Source organism: Leuciscus leuciscus (genome assembly GCF_965113295.1).
Source record: "Leuciscus leuciscus genome assembly, chromosome: 23".
Taxonomy (NCBI): domain Eukaryota; kingdom Metazoa; phylum Chordata; class Actinopteri; order Cypriniformes; family Leuciscidae; genus Leuciscus; species Leuciscus leuciscus.
Genome location: NC_138747.1, coordinates 14,623,272 through 14,643,711, shown reverse-complemented (window position 1 = coordinate 14,643,711; position 20,440 = coordinate 14,623,272). Strand labels below are relative to the sequence as shown.

At 37.5% G+C, this 20,440-nt stretch overlaps 1 protein-coding gene across 2 annotated transcripts in view; it reads left to right on the top strand.

The window, feature by feature from the left end:
* Window positions 1–20,440, top strand: part of cdh4 (cadherin 4, type 1, R-cadherin (retinal)) — a 242,970-nt gene that overhangs the window by 144,638 nt on the left and 77,892 nt on the right. For both annotated transcript variants that reach the window (XM_082156118.1, XM_082156117.1), the window contains exons 4-5: window positions 9,146–9,372; window positions 17,322–17,510. In XM_082156118.1, coding sequence (XP_082012244.1) covers window positions 9,146–9,372; window positions 17,322–17,510 — 416 coding nt within the window. The remainder of the gene's footprint in view (window positions 1–9,145; window positions 9,373–17,321; window positions 17,511–20,440) is intronic.

Sequence of the window (20,440 nt, the reverse complement as noted above, 5' to 3'; positions counted from 1 at the left end):
AGTACAATTTCACCGTTACGAGGTGTCGAAGAACGTCGAAACGTGTTATAGTGTGTTATATAAGTGACAGGATGTTTGGGTCAAAAACAGTTGAGCTGCTTAATATTTTTGAGGAAGCATGCTAAATTTTTTCAGGATTCAGGAAAGAAAAAAGTAATAAACACAAACCTTTATTTGAAATCGAAAGTTTTTGTAGCATTATAGATGTCTTTACTGTCACTTTTGTTCAATTTAATGCATCCTTGCTGAATAAAAAATATATACCCCTGATTTAAATAACCCCCCCCCCCCCCTCCCCCCAAAAGTGAATCTAACTGACTTCAAATTTTTAGATAGTATTGTGCTAAAACGAACATCTGAGCTCTCTGACACAAACTACCCCTCAAACTCCAAACCTATCAATACGTCACAAAGGAAACGTCGCAAAAACGATGTATTCAAATGTTTACTCAACATGTCCTAAGCATGTAACATGAGTCACATCTGTGAATGTCATATAACTCACACACTCGCAGTTCAATTTCACAGTTATGTGTAAGTCGGCAAAGAGCGGCACCGGCTCGGAGTGTTATAACCCACTTCGCTTCATCAAGCATAACCGCCATTGTCAAAAGTGACAGAATGTTTGGGTCAGGGGGGATCCGCGTGCATGTGTGTCTGGGTTCGTGCGTGTGTGCGAGGGTAACAGTTTGGTGCCCTCACTGTCCCCCTGTCTTTGTGTTGTGCGGGTCTGCTGGTCGTACAGAGAGTTCTGTGCCGTCGTACATTATTCCTCCGTCAGTCAAGCGGAACAATGCAGCCCTTCGGTACCAGACCTGAAGACCTTGCCACGTGGATGTGTGTGTATGCGCACGCACACATCTTCACTGTGTATTTGTGCAGTTGTGTGTGTGAATGTCATGCCCCTTTTTCCCAGTACTACCTGCAGTGGTGTGGCAGGTGGACCTGATCAGGCATGGGGTAATGGGAAGGACTATCTTTTATTCCTGCGAAGACATTAACACAATACCCTTTTTTTTTTCCGTAGCCAACATTTTAGACAGGGAACATTTAAAAGGGATAGTTCACCTTAAAAAAAAATCCATTGTTTACTCACCTTCATGTCGTTCAAAAGTCATATGCTCTTGAGCTGTAAAAAAAATAAAATTCTTCCAAAAACAAACAACAAAACTGACCCAAAACTTTTGAATAGTGGTGCTTTTTTTATTTTTTTTATTTACTAAAGATCATCACCTTGAATGTGCCTCTCAAATCAAATATGTTTTAACCACCATGTCATATATTGTTATTGTTATTGTCAGCCAACCTATATTGTGCATATTTCCAATTGAAACTTCCAAAAGGAAGTTGGAGCAGGACATTTGAAGGTCTTATGCCTTATTATTTATTATTAAATAATAAAGGAATGAAATAATTAAAGGATTAAAGGGGATTTAAGGGAATAAATCAATAAGAATGGTAAAAAATAAAGTCCAATTGTTGTTATGAAGTAATTAATTTAAACTATTTGAAAATATTTTATTTTAAAATGTGCACATTCACTCTTATTCATATGTCTAATATGTGTATAACACAAACATTTCTTGTCTTGTCGCATTCAGTTGTGAATTAACTGAATCATGATCAAATCAAAACGGCAAAATTTCATAAAACATTTGCATCACTAGGTAGGCTATTACTGTCGGTCACTGACCATTTCTATAATCCAAACAACAAACAGCTCATTCTACTCTAAAATTATAAGACAAATAAAATGAGAATAATGAATTCTGTTATGGTTTACATTTGTATTATAGCTCAGACAAAATCATTGGCTCCGCCTATGACTTATGGATGGATGGATGGATGGATGCATGGATGCATGGATGGATGGATGGATGGATGGATGGATGGATGGATGGATGGACGGATGGATGGACGGATGGATGGATGTTATGGCCAAGTCAGGATTTTCTTTCCCATTGATTTCCTTTTTGCATTTTGTGTGGCCTATTTGAAAGCTAGTCATTAGCTAAAGCTCTTATGATAGGCAGGTGGTATTTAGAATTCAGGAATTGGGGGTTTTCTTATTACAGAGAGCATTTTATTACACAAAAAAATGTGTTGAGTACAAGATGAGCTATCAATTTTTTTATTAATTTCCCCCCGGACTAGAGAGAAGGAGTACGTTTTAAATGTGTCTATCTGTTTAAAGTTGATTTACAAGACAGTGTTGTGGTTTATGCAAGCATATATGGACTTTAAGCTTACAGACATACCACAAACCTCCTTCATAATCCTATCCATATTGCAGGAGTTGTTTTTGCACTTACAGTTGATTCATAATGTTGTGAGAAGGCTTTATCTTGAGCCCCAGGTGACCCTTGCACACCTCTCTGTGTCCACCCACCACCCAATAAGGCAAAGTGCATGTTGTAAAGCTCCTGAATTTGTGATGTTGGTCTGTTTGTAAGCACAGGGCTGAATGACCTTCAGGGGAGCCTGTGGAGAACATCACATGCTGCTGATCTCCTGAACTGCCTTATCTATCTTTCCATCCATCATTCCAGTCTGTCTGTCATTCTAGCTATCTGTCCTGTCTGTCCTCCTTTTCTTATGGGCATACCTCATTCCATCCATCCATCCATCTATAGCTGCAGAAATGACATGATTCACCTTTAAATCACAATACTAACTTGTTTAAAACATAGTCGTACTGTGTTGCTAGTACACAGCGGTTCTTGTGTTCCCCCTCTACACACTCACACACAGTCACACAGAGTCAGACAGACACAATCATCTAGTTCTTGCCCATTTTTCTATCTCTTATTCATACTTTTTGGTCAATAAATTAATGTCTCTCCCACATCTCTTCTTACACACTAGACCTTGACATTCCAAAATCTGAATTGCAGTTTCAATAAAGCTGCCGTGTGCAATCTGAAACGTCAATCAATAATTGATTTTCGTTGTTGTTGTTTTTTATTTATGTGTGCTGTGGTTAAAGCTTGTGACTTGAATTAGAAATTGTAATTGTATATGATACTGGATTTTTGTACTTCACATGGCCGTATTTCAGCCTGTTTTGAATTGCTATTGCAAGAACCTCCTACATGGACAGAATATGTCTGTTTTATTGGATCAAACTTTCCACAGTATAACAGAAGGCAAATATCAACTGGCAGCCTGTGTGTTAGTGGCGAGGTTTTTCAGTAACTCTTCCTGCTGGTTACACTGTTAGTGTTGGCGTGTGTGAGTCACTCAATCATTCATTCAATTGATCTATTCAAAACTTTGATTCATTCAGTAACAAAACAAGTTACTAAACTAAACAAGTTACAAGTTGAATGAATGATTAATTGAGTCATTGAATCGTTCATTTAACGATACAGTCAAAATAGCTAATTCATTTAGGAATTAAACTTAAAAAATTAAACATTCATTTAAAAATGCAGATTTTTTCTGGAACAAAACATATTGTGCGTCACTATACTGTATGTTGCTCAGAGTTGTGCAGTGTTTGATTCAGCTATATTTGGAGATATTTTTGGTGGCAGAGACAAACAGGCAATATGGTGTCCGAAATGTAAGTTACTTCAATATTTACGTTTTGTTTAGAGACAATTTTAATTTCAAGTTTTTCGAAAGGTAGTAGGTACTGATCATTTCACATACTGGCATTACAATAAAGTTGGGTAGTTTACTTGCTACTAGGTCCTGCACTTGCCAATAAAATGTGATCTGTATCTGGAGGCTGTCAACACACATCGAAAAGACCAGGACAATCGCATTTGTGATCTGGTTGTCATACGTGTAAGTTAGCAGGTCTTTATGATCAATATGCATGGTAAATGCATAATACAGTAAATGGACTGTAAGCTGTGTATGGGTGTGCCATCCTGAGACTAGTGGGTGAATTTCTGTACAATCCTGTTTGTCGCTCAATACAGAAAGTAAGAGAATTTTGGTTAGGCATCCTTAGTTTGATAATAACACTTTGAGGCTGATCATTCTTGTGTTCCCAATGCCAAAATCCCATCTCATAACACAACAATATCATGTTGACCAACTCCTGGATCCAGTGTTGTTCTTTTGCAAACACCCAAAGTTTAGCCTCTGTCCCCTGATCCACAGGTTTACTCTGTATGTCAGTTGTGGAGTGATAAAAAGCCTTCAATGACAATAATTAGCTCGTTCCATTAAAGCAAATTAGCCTAATTTACAAAAACATTGACTGTTGTTGTTGCTTCACAGAAACACCAATCTCTCTTTTTTATCATGCTTGTGTTTTTTAATCTTTCCCTGCTGGCAGATGTTTTTTGTTGATGCTTAAAATAAATTAACAATTTTTCCATCAACAACATCAGGCTCCAATTAGTGTATTCAGGCCATTTGTGACATTTGCCAAATAGCAAAATCACTTTGATTCTTGATTTACATCTTTTAGACATCTTCAGGAGAACTGACAGAGTAAAATGTCATGATTCTCCAAGTATGATGCATTTATTTGTATTTTTTCCTGTTTTTAGCAGTGCTTGTTAAAGTAGGCAGCGTGCTTTTCATGTGTCAGTGGTTTTGTGCTCATTCTGAAAAGTGCATATGGGCCTCTTCCCCTCCCATTTGCAATTATTCACCAGACAAAACTCCGGAGCATTGAGCGAGCCATGGTGCAATTGGTGAAATGGATTCTACGCTTTATTAGCCTGTTGTTTTGGTGCATCTTCTGGCAGGAAACCATGTGGTAAATTGGATAGATGGCTTGATAAAAAACTTGTCGTGCAAGATATTTCATGGACGGATTTTTTTTATTTTTTTTTTCAAACATTTTCGCCCAGCACTCTTAACAAGTGACTTGGTCCCGCAGTGATTTATGAAATCAATTTGTCTTGTTATCAGCAGGGTTTTGGAGGAGAGATAAAATCAGTAGGAAGTGATTTTAGTTCCATCTTTCTTTCTTTTCAATCCTGAGGGATGAAAGAGATGAGAGAAGCGGCACTCAAATCTATTTGGAATGCTTTGACCCTCTACTGGTAGTCTGTGAAGACTATGGTTCTGAACAATATGCAACTGAAGTGGTTGTAATGCAAAATGGAGACTGGGGCTAGTTGTCACAAGGGCTATGCCTCTGCGGCGGTAAAATTGTGCACTTTCTCTGGTGGTTTTATATGTTGGTTTCAAACATCTAGCTCTTAAATTGAAATTGTTTTTTTAATTTTTTATTCTGTCCTTAACTCAAATTTCAGTATTATTTATTTTATTTAATTTTTTATAGTTTATTTTTGTAGCTCAAACAGTAGCCTACAGCTTTGCACTAACAATGTCAAAGGTTTGATTCCCATGGAATGTGTGAACTTAATAAAATAACTTAAATGCAATGTAAATCACTTTAAATAAAAACATCTGTCACATGCATAAATGTAAATGTTGTTGCATTTAGGGCTGCAAAAACTAATCGATCCAATCGATTATTATCGATAATGAAAATAATAAACAACGAATTAGATTATTGATTAGTCGTGTCTGCGCTGTGCTCGGAAAGCATCATCAGCCAGTCACGTGCGAATAACCAATTTTTGGGGGGACAAACCGCATATGGAAAATAGCGGAGGACACAGAGTGAGGTGCTTCGGAAAAGGTACATAATCTAAGTTGTCCTAAACATGAGAATGCTTTATATTTAAGCCCTTCGAACAAACTCCGAATCGTTTCCCGCATCTTACCCTCTCGTGCTTTAACAGATGCGTGCATGTGCTGTTTAACGCCTCTAACACGTGTTTTTCTCAGCGTATAACTTACTTTTATGGTTATAACCTTATACACAATGTAAATGTTCGAATAGTCCCGCGCGCATTTCCATTTTGCATATTCTGACGACAAGCATCTTGTTAAAATGCAGTATTCAATGAACGAGCGCCGGTGCGCGCATGCGCGTTCTGACCAAAATACAAATTTAGCTAAAATATATATTTATTTTTTTTGTTCGAAATTAAGTGTAGGTTTAAAAATAGACATGTAACAAAAGTAATCATATTTATGAGAGCAGTAACATTAATGTTTAGACAAGTGAATTTGTTTTCTTCATAAATCGTTCAAGTTAACATTTTGTACTTTTGTTTTTATTTTTAATTTAGTCGTTTTAATTTCTGCTTTAAAATAGTAAGCAATCGGTTGTTTAAGTTTAGAATTTAATGTTTATATTTTAACCTTTTTATTATTATTATTATTATTATTATTTTGTTTTATTGCACAGCATATAGCCTACATAAATACATTCACTTGTTTTCATATAGGCTTTATTATATTACACATTGTTTGGAGGACAGCATTGGACAGGATGTGGAATACCATTCATGTTAACATATATCATGTATAATGTTTTTGATTTTTCTTCAGATTAAAATTGACAAAAGATCAATTTTCTTCAGATTTTTATTGACAAAATCTGTCAATAAAAAATGACAGATAAATCGATAGTCAAAATAATTGTTAGTTGCAGCCCTAGTTGCACTTATTCCATAGTGTCACAACATGCTCTGTGTTATTGTCAATTGTAAGCTCGCGCTCGATTGGCCCAAAACCGGCATCCGACCAGCGCGGAAGGTCTTAACGTGTTACTGTCCTTTTCTCGGGGGACAAAAGTATTTTTTTATTAAATTCAATACATTTGAATATGTATATTCTCGTTATTTCATCTGACTCCATAAATGAAAAGGTTTTAATGATATCTGTGGATCATTAATTATGAGCTAATGTTTGACTATTCCTTTTAACTCTTTGATGAAAATAATGCCAAAGTCAGTTAGAGTAATCAAATGTAACAATTTATTATGTCAGGTAAATGTATCATGCAAATTTCATAATCAATTCAAGGATAATCGATACAAAACATCAAATGCTCTGAAATAGAGAGAAGATGCAAACCCAACATTAAGAAATACATGAGGTTGAGAGGTCTCACGTGCTAATCTGAAATACAGAAAGGCCCCGAATCACCGGCTGCATTTCATATATAGACAAACCTCTTTCACATGGAAACATGTACTAACAAAAATTTGCATTCAGAGGTTACACCTTTTGGGGGGGTGTGACCATTTGTCAGGAGATCACCTTCCATTGTATGTCAGTTATCTTTAAACTCTCAAAAACCTTATTACCTTGTGTTTTACTTATTTGGAAATGAGAAATTTGTACCAGTCACACTGAGGCATTTTAAATGATACCAAACATGAAAAATACTCTGTGATAATCATTCACATTAAACTATACATTTTCTTGGGTGAATTCAGGTGATCTGAGGGGGAGAGAGGGGGGTGAGAGAAGGGGGAAAGAGATGTAGATTAGAATGACTCGGAGGTGAGACTTTTCGTCTCGATAGTGCACGAGGGCTAGTTCAAATGTTAATTTCCAGAGAGGTCCTTTTGTCCTCTCAGGGTCTGGTCGCTCTTCAACCAGACTGTCTGGCATCTCCTAATTTCTCAATTCTTACAGTCAATGTGTGTTCACTGAACTATATTTATTTTTTCCCTGAGCATTAACAGTGGAATTGTTCAGTAGCTTTTTATAAACAAGAATCTTTAATAAATGTGTCTATATAGAGATTGCCTTTTCTAAAATTAACTTAATCTGAGAAATATTTACTGGTGTACAAATTGTGAAAACTAGCCTTATGGCGCTTTTCCACTGCATGGTTCGGTTCGGTACGGCACGCTTTGGCGCTTTTCCACTGCATGGTACGGTACGGCTCGGTTCAGTACGGCTCACTTATGATGCATTTCCACTGCATGGTACGGTACGGTTCGGCTCGCTTTAAATGGTACCACCTCTGTTGAGGTTCCAAGCGTACCGTACCGATACTAAAATCTGACGTGAAAACACTGCAGATCACTGATTGGTCAGACAGAATCATCACTACCAGCGTCATTGTATTTACAACACGAGACACTAAACCCGCTAGATTTAAATAGCCAGTAGACAACAGCCAACACTGTAGCGCCTGTTTTAAAAGTATTTGCTTCAAAAAAAGAGTATAAACTTGAAAAAAAGAAATGGCTGAATCGTGGTCAGTGGACGAGGTGCAGACGTTCCTCTCGTTGGTTGCCGAGGAGCGGATGGGGAAACACGGAATGAAAAATTCGCATTTAATATGATGATGTCATGGCAGTAGAGACGGCAACTATAACGATCAGTCACACCCACTTTGAAGCGGTACTAACTGCAGTGGAAAAGCAACCGAGCTAAAGCGAACCGAACCGTGCCGTACCGAGCCGAGTCGTGCCACGCAGTGGAAAAGCGAAGCGAGCCGAACCGTTCCGCGCCGAGTCGAACCGTACCGAGCCGTACCATGCAGTGGAAAAGCGCCATTAGTCTCCCATATGGTCTACTAAAGTTGTAGGAATGAACTTCTGGTGTATGTGAAAGAGAGCTCTAATATTTAAACTGTGATTAATCTAGACGTGGCACATGGCTCTCTCTCTTTCTCTCGCTCTCTTGCTGGCTTGCTCAATTTAAGTAGAGCTGAAGCTGTGGAACTTTCCCTCAGGTGTAACTGAACGGACCATCTGCTGTTGTTGACCGGAACCCTTTCCAAACAACCATAGCGAGAGAAAACATATGACTCACTCATTCTGTTTGCTACCTTTTTACATTTTTAGAGAAACGTCAGAGGAATCTGTTTTTAAGAGAAGCTCAAATTCATTTTTTTTTATTTTTTTTATTATATATATATAAACATTATCAGATTTAAGTCATTTTTTGCACATTTTGACAAATGGTGTCTTGTGTTCCTGTTACATATTACCCAGTACATTGCTTATATTATTGGATTTAGCTATAGCCCATCATTTATTATTATTATACATTTTATTTATTTATTGTTTTATATGTGGCTGAATGAAGAATTGAATCAATAATGCCCGGATCCACCTTAGCTGTAATAACTACAGTATGTTTTTATTGTATATAGCCATGATGTTTCATTTAATAACCAGTCAAGCATAGTAGAGGAGATAGACAATGACAAATGTGCATGCACGAGCACGAGCAATGAAACATGTTGGCTGAAAATAAGATCGCTTTGAACAGTTTTTGCATCTTTCAGCAATAATAGTTTCATTGTTATTTTATGTTTTTCTCACCCTTTACCCTCTCTTTCTCTCTTTCCCTGCAGTGGAGTTCGAAACCTGTCAGCAAATAGAGGAGGTTTCTTTTGAGAGCAGTGACCCAAAGTTCAGCGTTCGGCCGGATGGCTCTCTGTACGCAGTGCAAGATGTGGCGAATCTAACCGAACCGATTCAGTTCATGGTGACGGCCAGAGCCAGCGTGGGAAAGTATATCTGGGAGACAACTGTTAAACTGGCCCTCGCTGGACACCCGCTGTCTCCTCCTATTAACCAGGCAAGGACAAACTATGTGTAATTTATATCAAATATTATTTCTGAATATTTGTTGTCTGTGTCAGTTGTCTGTTTGCTGCAATTAATTTTGCCTGAACCTGAATGGTATAGTATATAATTTATACTTGCATATACTATTAATTATATATACCACCAATCAAATATATATATATATTTTTTTTATTAATTATTAATTCTCAGAGAATGCTTGAAATTGATCAATACGCACTGAAGACTGGAGGAATGGCTGATAAAAATTTAGCCCTGCCATCATATTGAAATATATTAAAAACAGTTATTTTTCATTTGTTATAGTATTTCAGAATATTTCTGTATTTATTTATCTAAGAAATGCATGGTTAGCATAAGAAACTTCTTTCAAAAACATTACAAAATCTTATCCCAAACTTTTATTTTAGAATAATTGTATTATTTTTAGTTTGCATGTGTATTTTTTTTGTGAGAACTTCTGTTATGACAAGCCATTTGTGAGTCTAGCATCTCAGGAATGGAGTGCATGAAATAATGTACATTGATTGAGTTCATGGTTTTAGGGGGGTTCGGGGGAGGTGATGTGCCGTCTCAGTGTAATTATTTGCCCATATAGCAACAGCAAGAATGAGATTCAATAACAGAGCAAGATGTTAATACGTTTAAGCAATCATCAGAATTTGAAAACTAGTTACAGTTTTTAAATTGATTACATTTTGTTTCGCCGTCTCGTGCATGTACAGTATGCAGAGACGCCGTTGTCACGTGTTGAGGGTTTGCACAAGCCCTTGGCAACACACCAAAAGTCATGATCTGATTATGAAAGCGAATGCACAAATGTAATTTTTATACAAAAGATGAAAGGAGTAATATTTCATCCAAGTCATTTTCATCCAATGCACACACACACTCACTTCTTCCACGATGTGTCCTGCTTGGCAAGTATCATTAAACTTTTAATACATGTGGCTGTCATGCTCATGTCCTGTGCTCTGGTGTAGAGCAGATGAGGTGTACGGGCTTTATATAGATGTCTTTCCCACTGGCATCGGACTGTTTCTGCATCCAAAGTGACCTAGAAATGCCAAGCAGAGAGGCAGGAATGCAGGTCCTCTAGGGATCCAGGAGTCTGGTCTGGCGAGCCCTATCCCCGTGTCCCTAACCCCACACATGTCCTCTCCTTCTGCACGACCATTGAGAAAAATGTCTCCTTGCCGGTTATGGCTGGTTACTGAAGGACAAACGCACACACACACAGCAAGAAGATACATTGGGTGTTCATGGGAGATGTGACTCTTTGCAACTCTTTGACCTAGTTGAGATTATAAATAATTAATGAAAAAAATTATCTAAATAAAAATGCAGTGGTTTAGCTCTGAGTATTACAGAATTTAAGATGTGTTTGCATCTATTTACGTGCCAAAATTTCCTATGTGTTGTCTCTAAGTCATGACAGATGTGTTTTCCACACACTAATTCTCCTTGAATCACTCACTGAAGTGCCAAAAAGCAAGGCAAAGGAACAATCTGACAAAGTAAAGGGACATTATTACAAAGCTTATCAGTTGAACTAATGAATATTAATTAGGTAGCATAAGGTTTTCCCAGCACTCTAACTGATTTGCTAAAAGGCATGTAAGTAGGTACTAGCCATATTAGCTTGTGCCTAGTCAACAGCAGGGTTGTTTTTTTGTTTTTGTTTTTTTTACACCAAGCAGAATATATAAAAAATGTATTACTCTAATTAATTGTTAATATAATACATTATTTCTAAAAAATAATAAGTTATTATTTAATAGGTAATTATAAATATATATAATATACTACTGCTACTACTAATAATCATTATTAATGTTATTGTTGTTGTATATACAGTGTGTGTGTGTGTGTGTGTGTGTGTGTGTGTGTGTGTGTGTGTGTGTGTGTGTGTGTGTGTGTGTGTGTGTGTGTGTGTGTGTGTGTGTGTGTGTGTGTGTGTGTGTGTGTGTGTGTGTGTGTGTGTGTGTGTGTGTGTGTATATATATGTATATGTATGTATGTAATTTTATACATTATTTATCTAATAATACTAATAGTTGTAATTCATTTTAGATCATTATTATTAGTTTACATCATACAAAGATAATATTTTTTTATAGATTACTTTGCAGTGCTATGTATGGTATTTGATTATGACAATCATCGTTTTTTCCTCCCGTTAGACAATATAGATTTTGTTTTTACTTATAGATTAATTTAATCTATTTTGGCCTCTTGACTTGAAATACTTGAAATGAGATACATTTAGAGGTAGAGCTGAGAGAAATTAAATTAAGATCAGCACCATCTTAAAAGAACACACATTACATAAATAAATGCACGTGCACACACACACACACACTGCCATGATTAAAAGTAATTAAACTAAGATGCCTCAATTACAAAGTAAGCAAGTCTTTTGTTACTTTGAACTAGCAGAGATGATTTTAAAGACATTGATATGGAAGCTACACTGAACAAAATTATAGACGCAACACTTTTGTTTTTGCCCCCATTTTTCATGAGCTGAACTCAAAGATCTAAGACTTTTTCTATGTACACAAAAGGCCTATTTCTCTCTCAAATATTGTTCACAAATCTGTCTAAATCTGTGTTAGTGAGCACTTCTCCTTTGCCGAGATAATCCATCCACCTCACAGGTGTGGCATATCAGGATGCTGATTAGACAGCATAATTATTGCACAGGTGGGCCTTAGGCTGGCCACAATATAAGGCCACTCTTAAATGTGCAGTTTTATCACACAGCACAATGCCACAGATGTCATAAGTTTTGAGGGAGTGTGCAATTGGCTTGCTGACTGCAGGAATGTCCACCAGAGCTGTTGCCCGTGAATTGAATGTTCATTTCTCTACCATAAGCCGTCTCCAAAGGTGTTTCAGAGAATTTGGCAGTACATCCAACTGGCCTTACAAACGCAGACCACGTGTAACCACACCAGCCCAGGACCTCCACATCCAGCATCTTCACCTCCAAGATCATCAGAGACCAGCTACCCGGACAGTTGCTGCAACAGTTGGTTTGCATAATCAAAGAATTTTGAGAGATGTGTTGCACTGTGTGAGGCAAATGGTGGTCACACCAGATACTGACTGGTTCCCCCCCCCCCCCCCCCCAGTCCAGTAAAACTGCACATTTTAGAGTGGCCTTTTATTGTGGCCAGCCTAAGGCACACCTGTGCAGTAATCATGCTGTCTAATCAGCACACACCTGTGAGGTGGATGGATTATCTCGGCAAAGGAGAAGTGCTCACTAACACAGATTTAGACAGATTTGTGAACAATGTTTGAGAGAAATAGGCCTTTTGTGTACATAGCAAAAGTCTTAGATCTTTGAGTTCAGCTCATGAAAAATGGGGGCAAAAACAAAAGTGTTGCGTTCATAATTTTGTTCAGTGTAGATTTCATCAAGTGTGCATCAAAAAAGATATCTGTCAGTGTGATTCTTTGTGCGTCTGCTGAGCGTAAATGTCAGTTAGTTGCATGTAGTTGATTATCAACTTGCATGGTATTTGCCTGGATGGCATGACTTTTATTGGTTTGATCCAAATGCAGCTTTCATTCTAGTCTGTTCTGTTGTATCTCCTTCTGGGCTGACAAGTTCCAGAGAGTGCTTTAGAGTTCGGCACAACAGTGCAGTCGCTTTGTCCCACAACATGTTTTATTGAGCAAAGTTTCTATGCTTTTGGATGGTTCAGGTCTAAAAATACCCAGTACTGTTCTTTGGCTGGCATTTAGCTCGATGTGGAGCCTCATCTGCCTGAAGCTGGAGTTTGGAATTCATGTTTGTTTTTCTTTAAACTATAAAAATTCACAGGTCTCGATTTATGTTTTTGCTCATAAGACGCATTAGTTCATGAATTGAAGTTTATTCTATTATATTATTCTAATATATTATTATTATGTTTGTTTTTGATTAAATGAAAAGAACAGTCTCATAAAACTAATTTGTTAGGGAATTGGACTACACTGGTATTGGTGTATTTTGAATTGCTAAAAAAAAAACGGCTCAAGAACCGTCATTCGTTCAGTTGTAGAATTACACTTATTGCAGGGGATGTTTATTTTATTTTTTCCCCCGCACATTTTATTCACACATCTGCAATTCACTGAAAAGAATGGGCTCATACGTTTCATTTATTTAGGAATGTTGGAGTTCTCTAGTCATAATGTATGTTTTTGATTCACAAAAAAGAAACCTCCCATAAGACTCATGTGTTCAGAAATTGTTTATTGATTGTGAAACATTTCAGTTAAAAATATTCGTAAATACTATAATAGTATATAAATAATTCTAAAATAACGCTGACTCATAAGACTCATTTGACACGATTAGTGAAACGCTTTTGCAGCGCTAATTGACCCAGATTAACTTTGTTCTTTTCTTTTTAATAATGGAACTTCAGTGAAAATCCAGGTGCATTTCCGCTTTCTCCCGACGATGAGGTGCGAAGACTGATTACCAAAGTAGAAAATGAGTGGCGTGTGGCATACTGGCGTGTAATGGAAAAACTCCAGACAGGGTTGCAAGCAGTGCAATGCGGCCCTATAGAACAATAACCTCCAGATGTCTGCTGCAGAGCTGCAGGCTGACTGATGCCCAAACGGGTTTCTTCTCAGCAGGGAGGGATGGGGAGCCAGCTGGCAGGGCTGGTTCTTCTGGAGCTACGGGAGCTCAGGGCAATCCAGGCAGCCATTTCACACACGCTGACTCCCAAATGCGCCCACACACATGCATGCACGTATACATAGCTGCACATTCCGTACATCTGCCGTGCGGCGTCCCACAACACAACATGCTTGTTCTAGTTTATTCTTTCCTCACTGTCTGTTTTAATGGGTGCAGTGCTTGTTGCCCTACCAGAGGAATAAGACTTTTCATTAGGCATGCTGTTGTAAGTCTGTGCCTTTCATTGGCGCCGCCACGCGATGCATCAAACCATTCTGGATCTTCCCGTGCTGTTGGCTACACATTCAGAGGAATGCTTCCTTGGTGCCAGTGAGAGCTGATTGATAAATCAAGGTCTTTATCACAGCTCCCAATGTCTGTCCCAATGTTTGTCAGCAGGCAAAAAACGATAGGGATGGAGTGAGAGACAGATCGAGATGATGAATACCCCGCATTAATGAACAGATCTGTGAGGGGAGAGATAAGGCTTTTGTCTGTGTTCGAACACATTTGTCTGGTCGGCGTGTCTCTGAACGCGTCCTCACGAAGGTCACATTACTGACCGGGCATGGGGTGTCTAGAGACCTATGAAATCCTTTTTTTTTTTTCTTCAAATTCTTTTTCTTTCTTTTTCAAAAAATATATATATATATTTTAAATATTTAATTATCCCAATTATCCTTTATTTAAATTTTTATATACAGTATATATTTCTGGATTTTGATTTCTGTTTTAATTCATAAAACTTTAACTATTTAATGATTTATTAAAAAATTTACAATTATGATGAAATAAAATGTTTAAAAACGGTGGTAATCGAATGAAAGCATAACACATTAGCAATTTAATTAATCTTTTAAAATGCAATCAAATGAAATGTAGATTCATTTTATTGAACAAAGTCCTGCACAACAGGTTTGCTATTCAAATTAAATACGAAAGAAAAATGGTGTGATATTCCTTGAAGTTTTACAAATGATGTTGTTGTTATTTCCATTTTTATTACTGAATTCCACAATTTTATCCGCGTTTTCCGCATCACCCGTAGCATCCCTAGGCGTCGCCACGTGCCGAATCGGCGGTGTAGATGCAGGAGTTTTGAATGCCTTCTTATGATTTGTCTTTTGTCTGGGAGGATTATTTAGCCTTCACTGCTCAACTTGATTTCCCCTCGATCTCTTTTTTTCATTCTCCAACCTCTTCTTTCTCTATTTCACCCTCTTATGCACAGTAATTCCACCTGCCGCCCCCCGAAAGGTCTCGTTGCAGCTTCTCTCTCGTGCTGCAGCAGGTACCTGTGAGCTTCGTGGATGAGCAGAGCTGAGGCGGAAGTGATTTTATCAGCGCCTCACAGCTGCCCTCCTCACTCGTTCACCGCTCCCTCCCTGCCACGACACAATCCCTCCATTTTCCGAGCCCCTGCAGCCAGAGCCATCAAGCTGTGAAAAATTAAAACAAAAGAGCGAAAAAAAATACAATATGTTTGCTCAGATTTGCCTCACATCTGTTCGAGCTCTTCTGCCGACAAACCGTGTTTGTGAGACATTGATAGGCTGACCTGCCTACACATGCTTGAGTTGGCAGCCCCCGCCGGGGGGACGTGAGACACACAGAGAGAGAGAGAGAAAACAGGGATTTGGCGAATGTGCCTCGGCTCGAAAATGCAGTGCCACAGACGTCGAGGTGTCAGGGGGAGAAACATCAACACAGGATTGGATGAAAAGCTGACAATTCAGAGATGAGCGCTAAAGACATTAAATGAACCGCAGGACAGTCCCGTTCCCCACACACACAGTCAGCTGCTTTGAAAAACGGTGGCTGTTTGATTGGTCGCTTCAGCCCTTTCCTTGGCCTTTGGATGAATCAAGTAAGGGTCAGCGGCAGCTCTAGTTTTTCTTGTCTAAATTATTGATGTGGTATTCCATCAATCTTTTTCATTGGGCACCCATGAGGAAATGTCATGGTATGCGTCACGGTGGTATTGCTGTGTTATAAGGGCTGGTTTACAGAGGCCTTGACGCGATTTGTCATTTTGATTGGTCGTTTTAGCAGAAACCCCACAGCTATGTTTACGATCCTGGCTCTGGGATCAGGTGTGCACATACCGTTCCATGACTGTTTCGTACCATTGCCTCACAAATAATGAGTGATTAGTAGTAATTGGACAGGTATGTACTCCTATTAAAGGTGTGTTTGTCTCTTCAAACCTTCTATTGTACGGTCTAAATTGCTCTTTTATAACACTGAAGACTAAAAAGAGTTCTCTGTTGTGATTTTTCTCAAAGTGTCATGGTTTAGTCCACGAAGAAGATGAGGAAGAAGGTTAGTTTTTGTTCAAGTTTAGTTTTAGTAATTTTTGTACTTCAACTTAAACATTAAACATTTCTAATATATATATATATATATATATATATATATATATATATATGTATATATATGTATATATATGTATATATATATATATATATATATATATATACACACATGTGTATATATATATATATATATATATTAGAAATGTTTAATGTTTAAGTTGAAGTACAAAAATTACTAAAACTAAACTTGAACAAAAACTAGGCCTAATTAGAATTATATAAAAAAATAAACAAATGACATAAGTACATAACAGAATTACTAAAAACTAAACTTAAAAACAAAAACTGAAAATGTAAAAAAAAAAAAAAGAAATATATATTCAAAATTATTAATACTATAGTATATAAATAATATTAAAATAAAATGAAATAACACTGACCCAAACACATTTTATATGAAACTATTCGGATATATAGACATTATGAACATCTGAAAAAAAAAAGAAAAAAAAAAAATTCCGACAGTAATTTGAAGCATTTTGTTAATAAATAAACAGAATTGTTTTCATGTGGAAATTATTTCATGTTCATGTGGATATTTCAAAAATTTGATTGTAGATTTTGTAGATCAGTTCTGGCATTTATCTATGGGTTGTTTTGAACCTCACAGATTTTCACAGTATTGACAAAAACAATTACTTTTTATATTTTATTTTTTTATCTTTTGTCTCCAGTCACCATTTTCTCCCCATTTAACCTCTTTGTTGTGCATGAAATACATTTGAGAAATCAAAGAGAATTCATTTATGATTTTTCTTTTGAATCATCATGATCTTATTTATAGCATCAGCTTCTTTTAAGTTTCTTTTTAATGTACCTTCTATATGTGTGAATTTGAAGATCTGCTTCATATGGAGTGTACATATCTGTTCTCCACAGATTACTGGGGACGGTATCTATGGCTTATCCTCCCACAACCACTATCAAAATCCCAGGCTCATTACGTTTCCACGACAACACCAGAGAGGCTCGTCCAATGGGCTGCGGCGACAGAAGCGAGACTGGGTCATTCCACCAATCAACGTGCCTGAAAACTCCAGAGGACCCTTCCCTCAAGTTCTTGTCAGGGTCAGTAACGGTTACAGCTCAAAGCTTACTTGTTGTAAACAGTATGGAAGATTAGTCAGGTTTATTTTGATTAAACACACAACACCTTAACATCTTCCGCCTGCTTTGATATCTCCATAGCTTTTACTTGATGATCATATATAATATTTTGACAGATGCTGCTTAGTTATTAGTAAAACAGATATGACACTCAGCCATGAATGAAATGTCTCAAGATCTTGGCAAGCTGTGTCTCTCAGAACAGACAGTTCCACAACTCAAGTTTCACTGTGTCCCTTCGAGACATAAAAGAACAAGCCTCTCTCAAGTCTCCTCACAGAAGCTTTTACTCTATTTTTTATTTTTTTTGCTCTTCTGAAAGACAGAGCTTTCCTCGCCACATCTCTTGAACCGCAGAGAAACCTAAGAGGTTAAAAAGCAGTATCACAGGTGAACATTTTCAAGGGCCTTCTTTCAGACAGCTCTTCTGCGTCTGCCGCTGAGAGCCCTTCTAAGGTAAGGAGAGGACTTGTGCTCCCTCTCTGAGTCAAGGGTTGATGAGGAAGGGGCTTGGAGGTAGATTGGCACAGGGTATCAATAACTCTCATCCATCTAATGCTTCTACAAAGCCTCTCCTTACGTTTCTCCAGTATGAGATGAGAAATGAGGTTTGCGGGATCTTTTGTATCATATCTGTTGGGTTCACTGCTGGGTTACATGTGTAAGGCTAAATGTACGACCCTGAGCACAGTGCCACTCAGGATTGAACTAAGAACGTCATTAAATTCCAATTCATTTCCTAAGTTGGAGATTAATCTGAATAAAAATTAAAAAGAAATTCATAGACAGTAGCTGTAATTTCTAACTTAGAACATCAAAGATTAAGACAAATAAATTGAATCAGTTAAAAAAAACAACTTTTGAAGAACATTTACAAAAAGTTTGAATGTTACAAACCTAGATAGATAGATAGATAGATAGATAGATAGATAGATAGATAGATAGATAGATAGATAGATAGATAGATTTGTTTTCTTGCATTAACTGGAGACATCTGAGCTTCTAGTCATATATGAAAGGTTTTAATTTATTAACAATTATGTAAAATTGAATATCTGCAAATACATTTTGTTAAGTGTAGTCAGTGGCTAACTGTTTTAAATTTCAAAATTATGCTAGTTAGCTAAATTACGTTGGTATGAAAAGAGAGTTTATTATAAAGTTGTTATACTGCAATATTTAATACCATTATTGACCCATCAAAATTGAGTATTTAAGAGAGCAGTGCAAGAAGAAATATTGTGATTGAGGACTGTATTGTAATATTCTAACTAGGATGGTATGGCAGCAGTTACTCGAAATGTTGAAGAAGATGTGTTTTCATGAAGAGTTTTTATAGAAACCACCAGCACAAAAATGCACCCATCTCTGCGGTACTTTGAGGTGTGTTATCAATGCTTGGGCTCCTCTGGAGGTTCTACAAGCTTAAGTTTGTGTTATCTGTCATTCAGACTCCAGTCTGGACTTAGCATTCTGTGGACTGTCCTCATAAACTCCCTCATGGCCACTTGTACCTTAGATTTACACCCATGGATTACCACAATCTCTTTCCACCGATGCACACGCAGACACATGGACATCCCTTTAAACCACCCATATGGAAAGATTAGGAAACCTGGGAAAAAGCGTGGAATCTATTTGAAGAGTTTTGATAACCCTTCTCACCTCTAGCCTTAAATGTTTGGCTTTAGAGACCTGGGTCTGTGGGTGTGTGGGGCTGGCATGTTCAGTAAGGCTTTACTTTTGTTGGCTATTTTCAGGCAATAAAAGATTACCTGTGGTGGCCCATACAAGGCAAAATCTGCACTGTGTCAAAGCAAGATTATTATTTACCAAAATAATTATGAAAAAAAAAAACTGGCTTCTTTTCAGCTCTCTGGATTTCACTGTACATAGAGAATTCAGAATTTTGAGGCATGTCGAAAAACCTTTATGCATATCTGAACAGTCTCTATAATGTAAAAGTCTTGTAGTACCAAGGACCTGATGTAACACGCAAGACCTTGAATTACACCCATACATTTGCATGTTTTAAAAATTTGAAGCCCAATCCTTGAAATTCACATCTGAGCACATTTCACTCAATAGAGCCTAACCTGACCCATTTTTAGCTTTCAAATTTTTTGCTTGTTTCTCACAGAATTAATCAATACACTTTCTGATCTCATAGGTGTAAGAAACACACCAAACTTGGAGGATAGTTTGTACCCTGTTGCGGGAGATTTATAAACATGAACAACAGAAAATCACCAGTGGTGAGAATTCAGATGAGTAGACAATTCAAACACAGACTATGGGCCCTATTTTAACGATCTGAAACGCAAGTGTCAAGCGCAAAGCGTAAGTAACTTTGTGGGCAGGTCTTGGGCGCTGTTGCTATTTTCCCGGCGGGATAAATGACTCTTGCGCCAGGCGCAAATCTAAAATGGGTTGGTCTGAAGTAGCTTCATTATTCATAAGTGTGGTTTGGGCGTAACGTGAAATAAACCAATCAGAGCGTCATCTCACATTCCCTTTAAGAGCAGACGCGCTTTTTCCATGGCGGATTGCTATTGTAACGGAGGATTTGCCAGACGCGCGCCAGGAGCGGTTCACAGCTGAGGAGAGCAACGCTCTCGTCACGGCCGTAAAAGAGAGAAGTTACATTGAAATGGAGAAACCCACCCAAATTAACTTCGGTTAAACAGGCGTATGATAATTTGGGTAAATGTGTAAGCTAGATGTATGCTTTTATAATAAATTGTCTATCTATCTATCTATCTATCTATCTATCTATCTATCTATCTATCTATCTATCTATCTATCTATCTATCTATCTATCGTAATAATGTATGATTTGCAAAAATGAAAACTGCTGCTTCTGTGTAGATGAGAGAATCAAAGTGTATGCG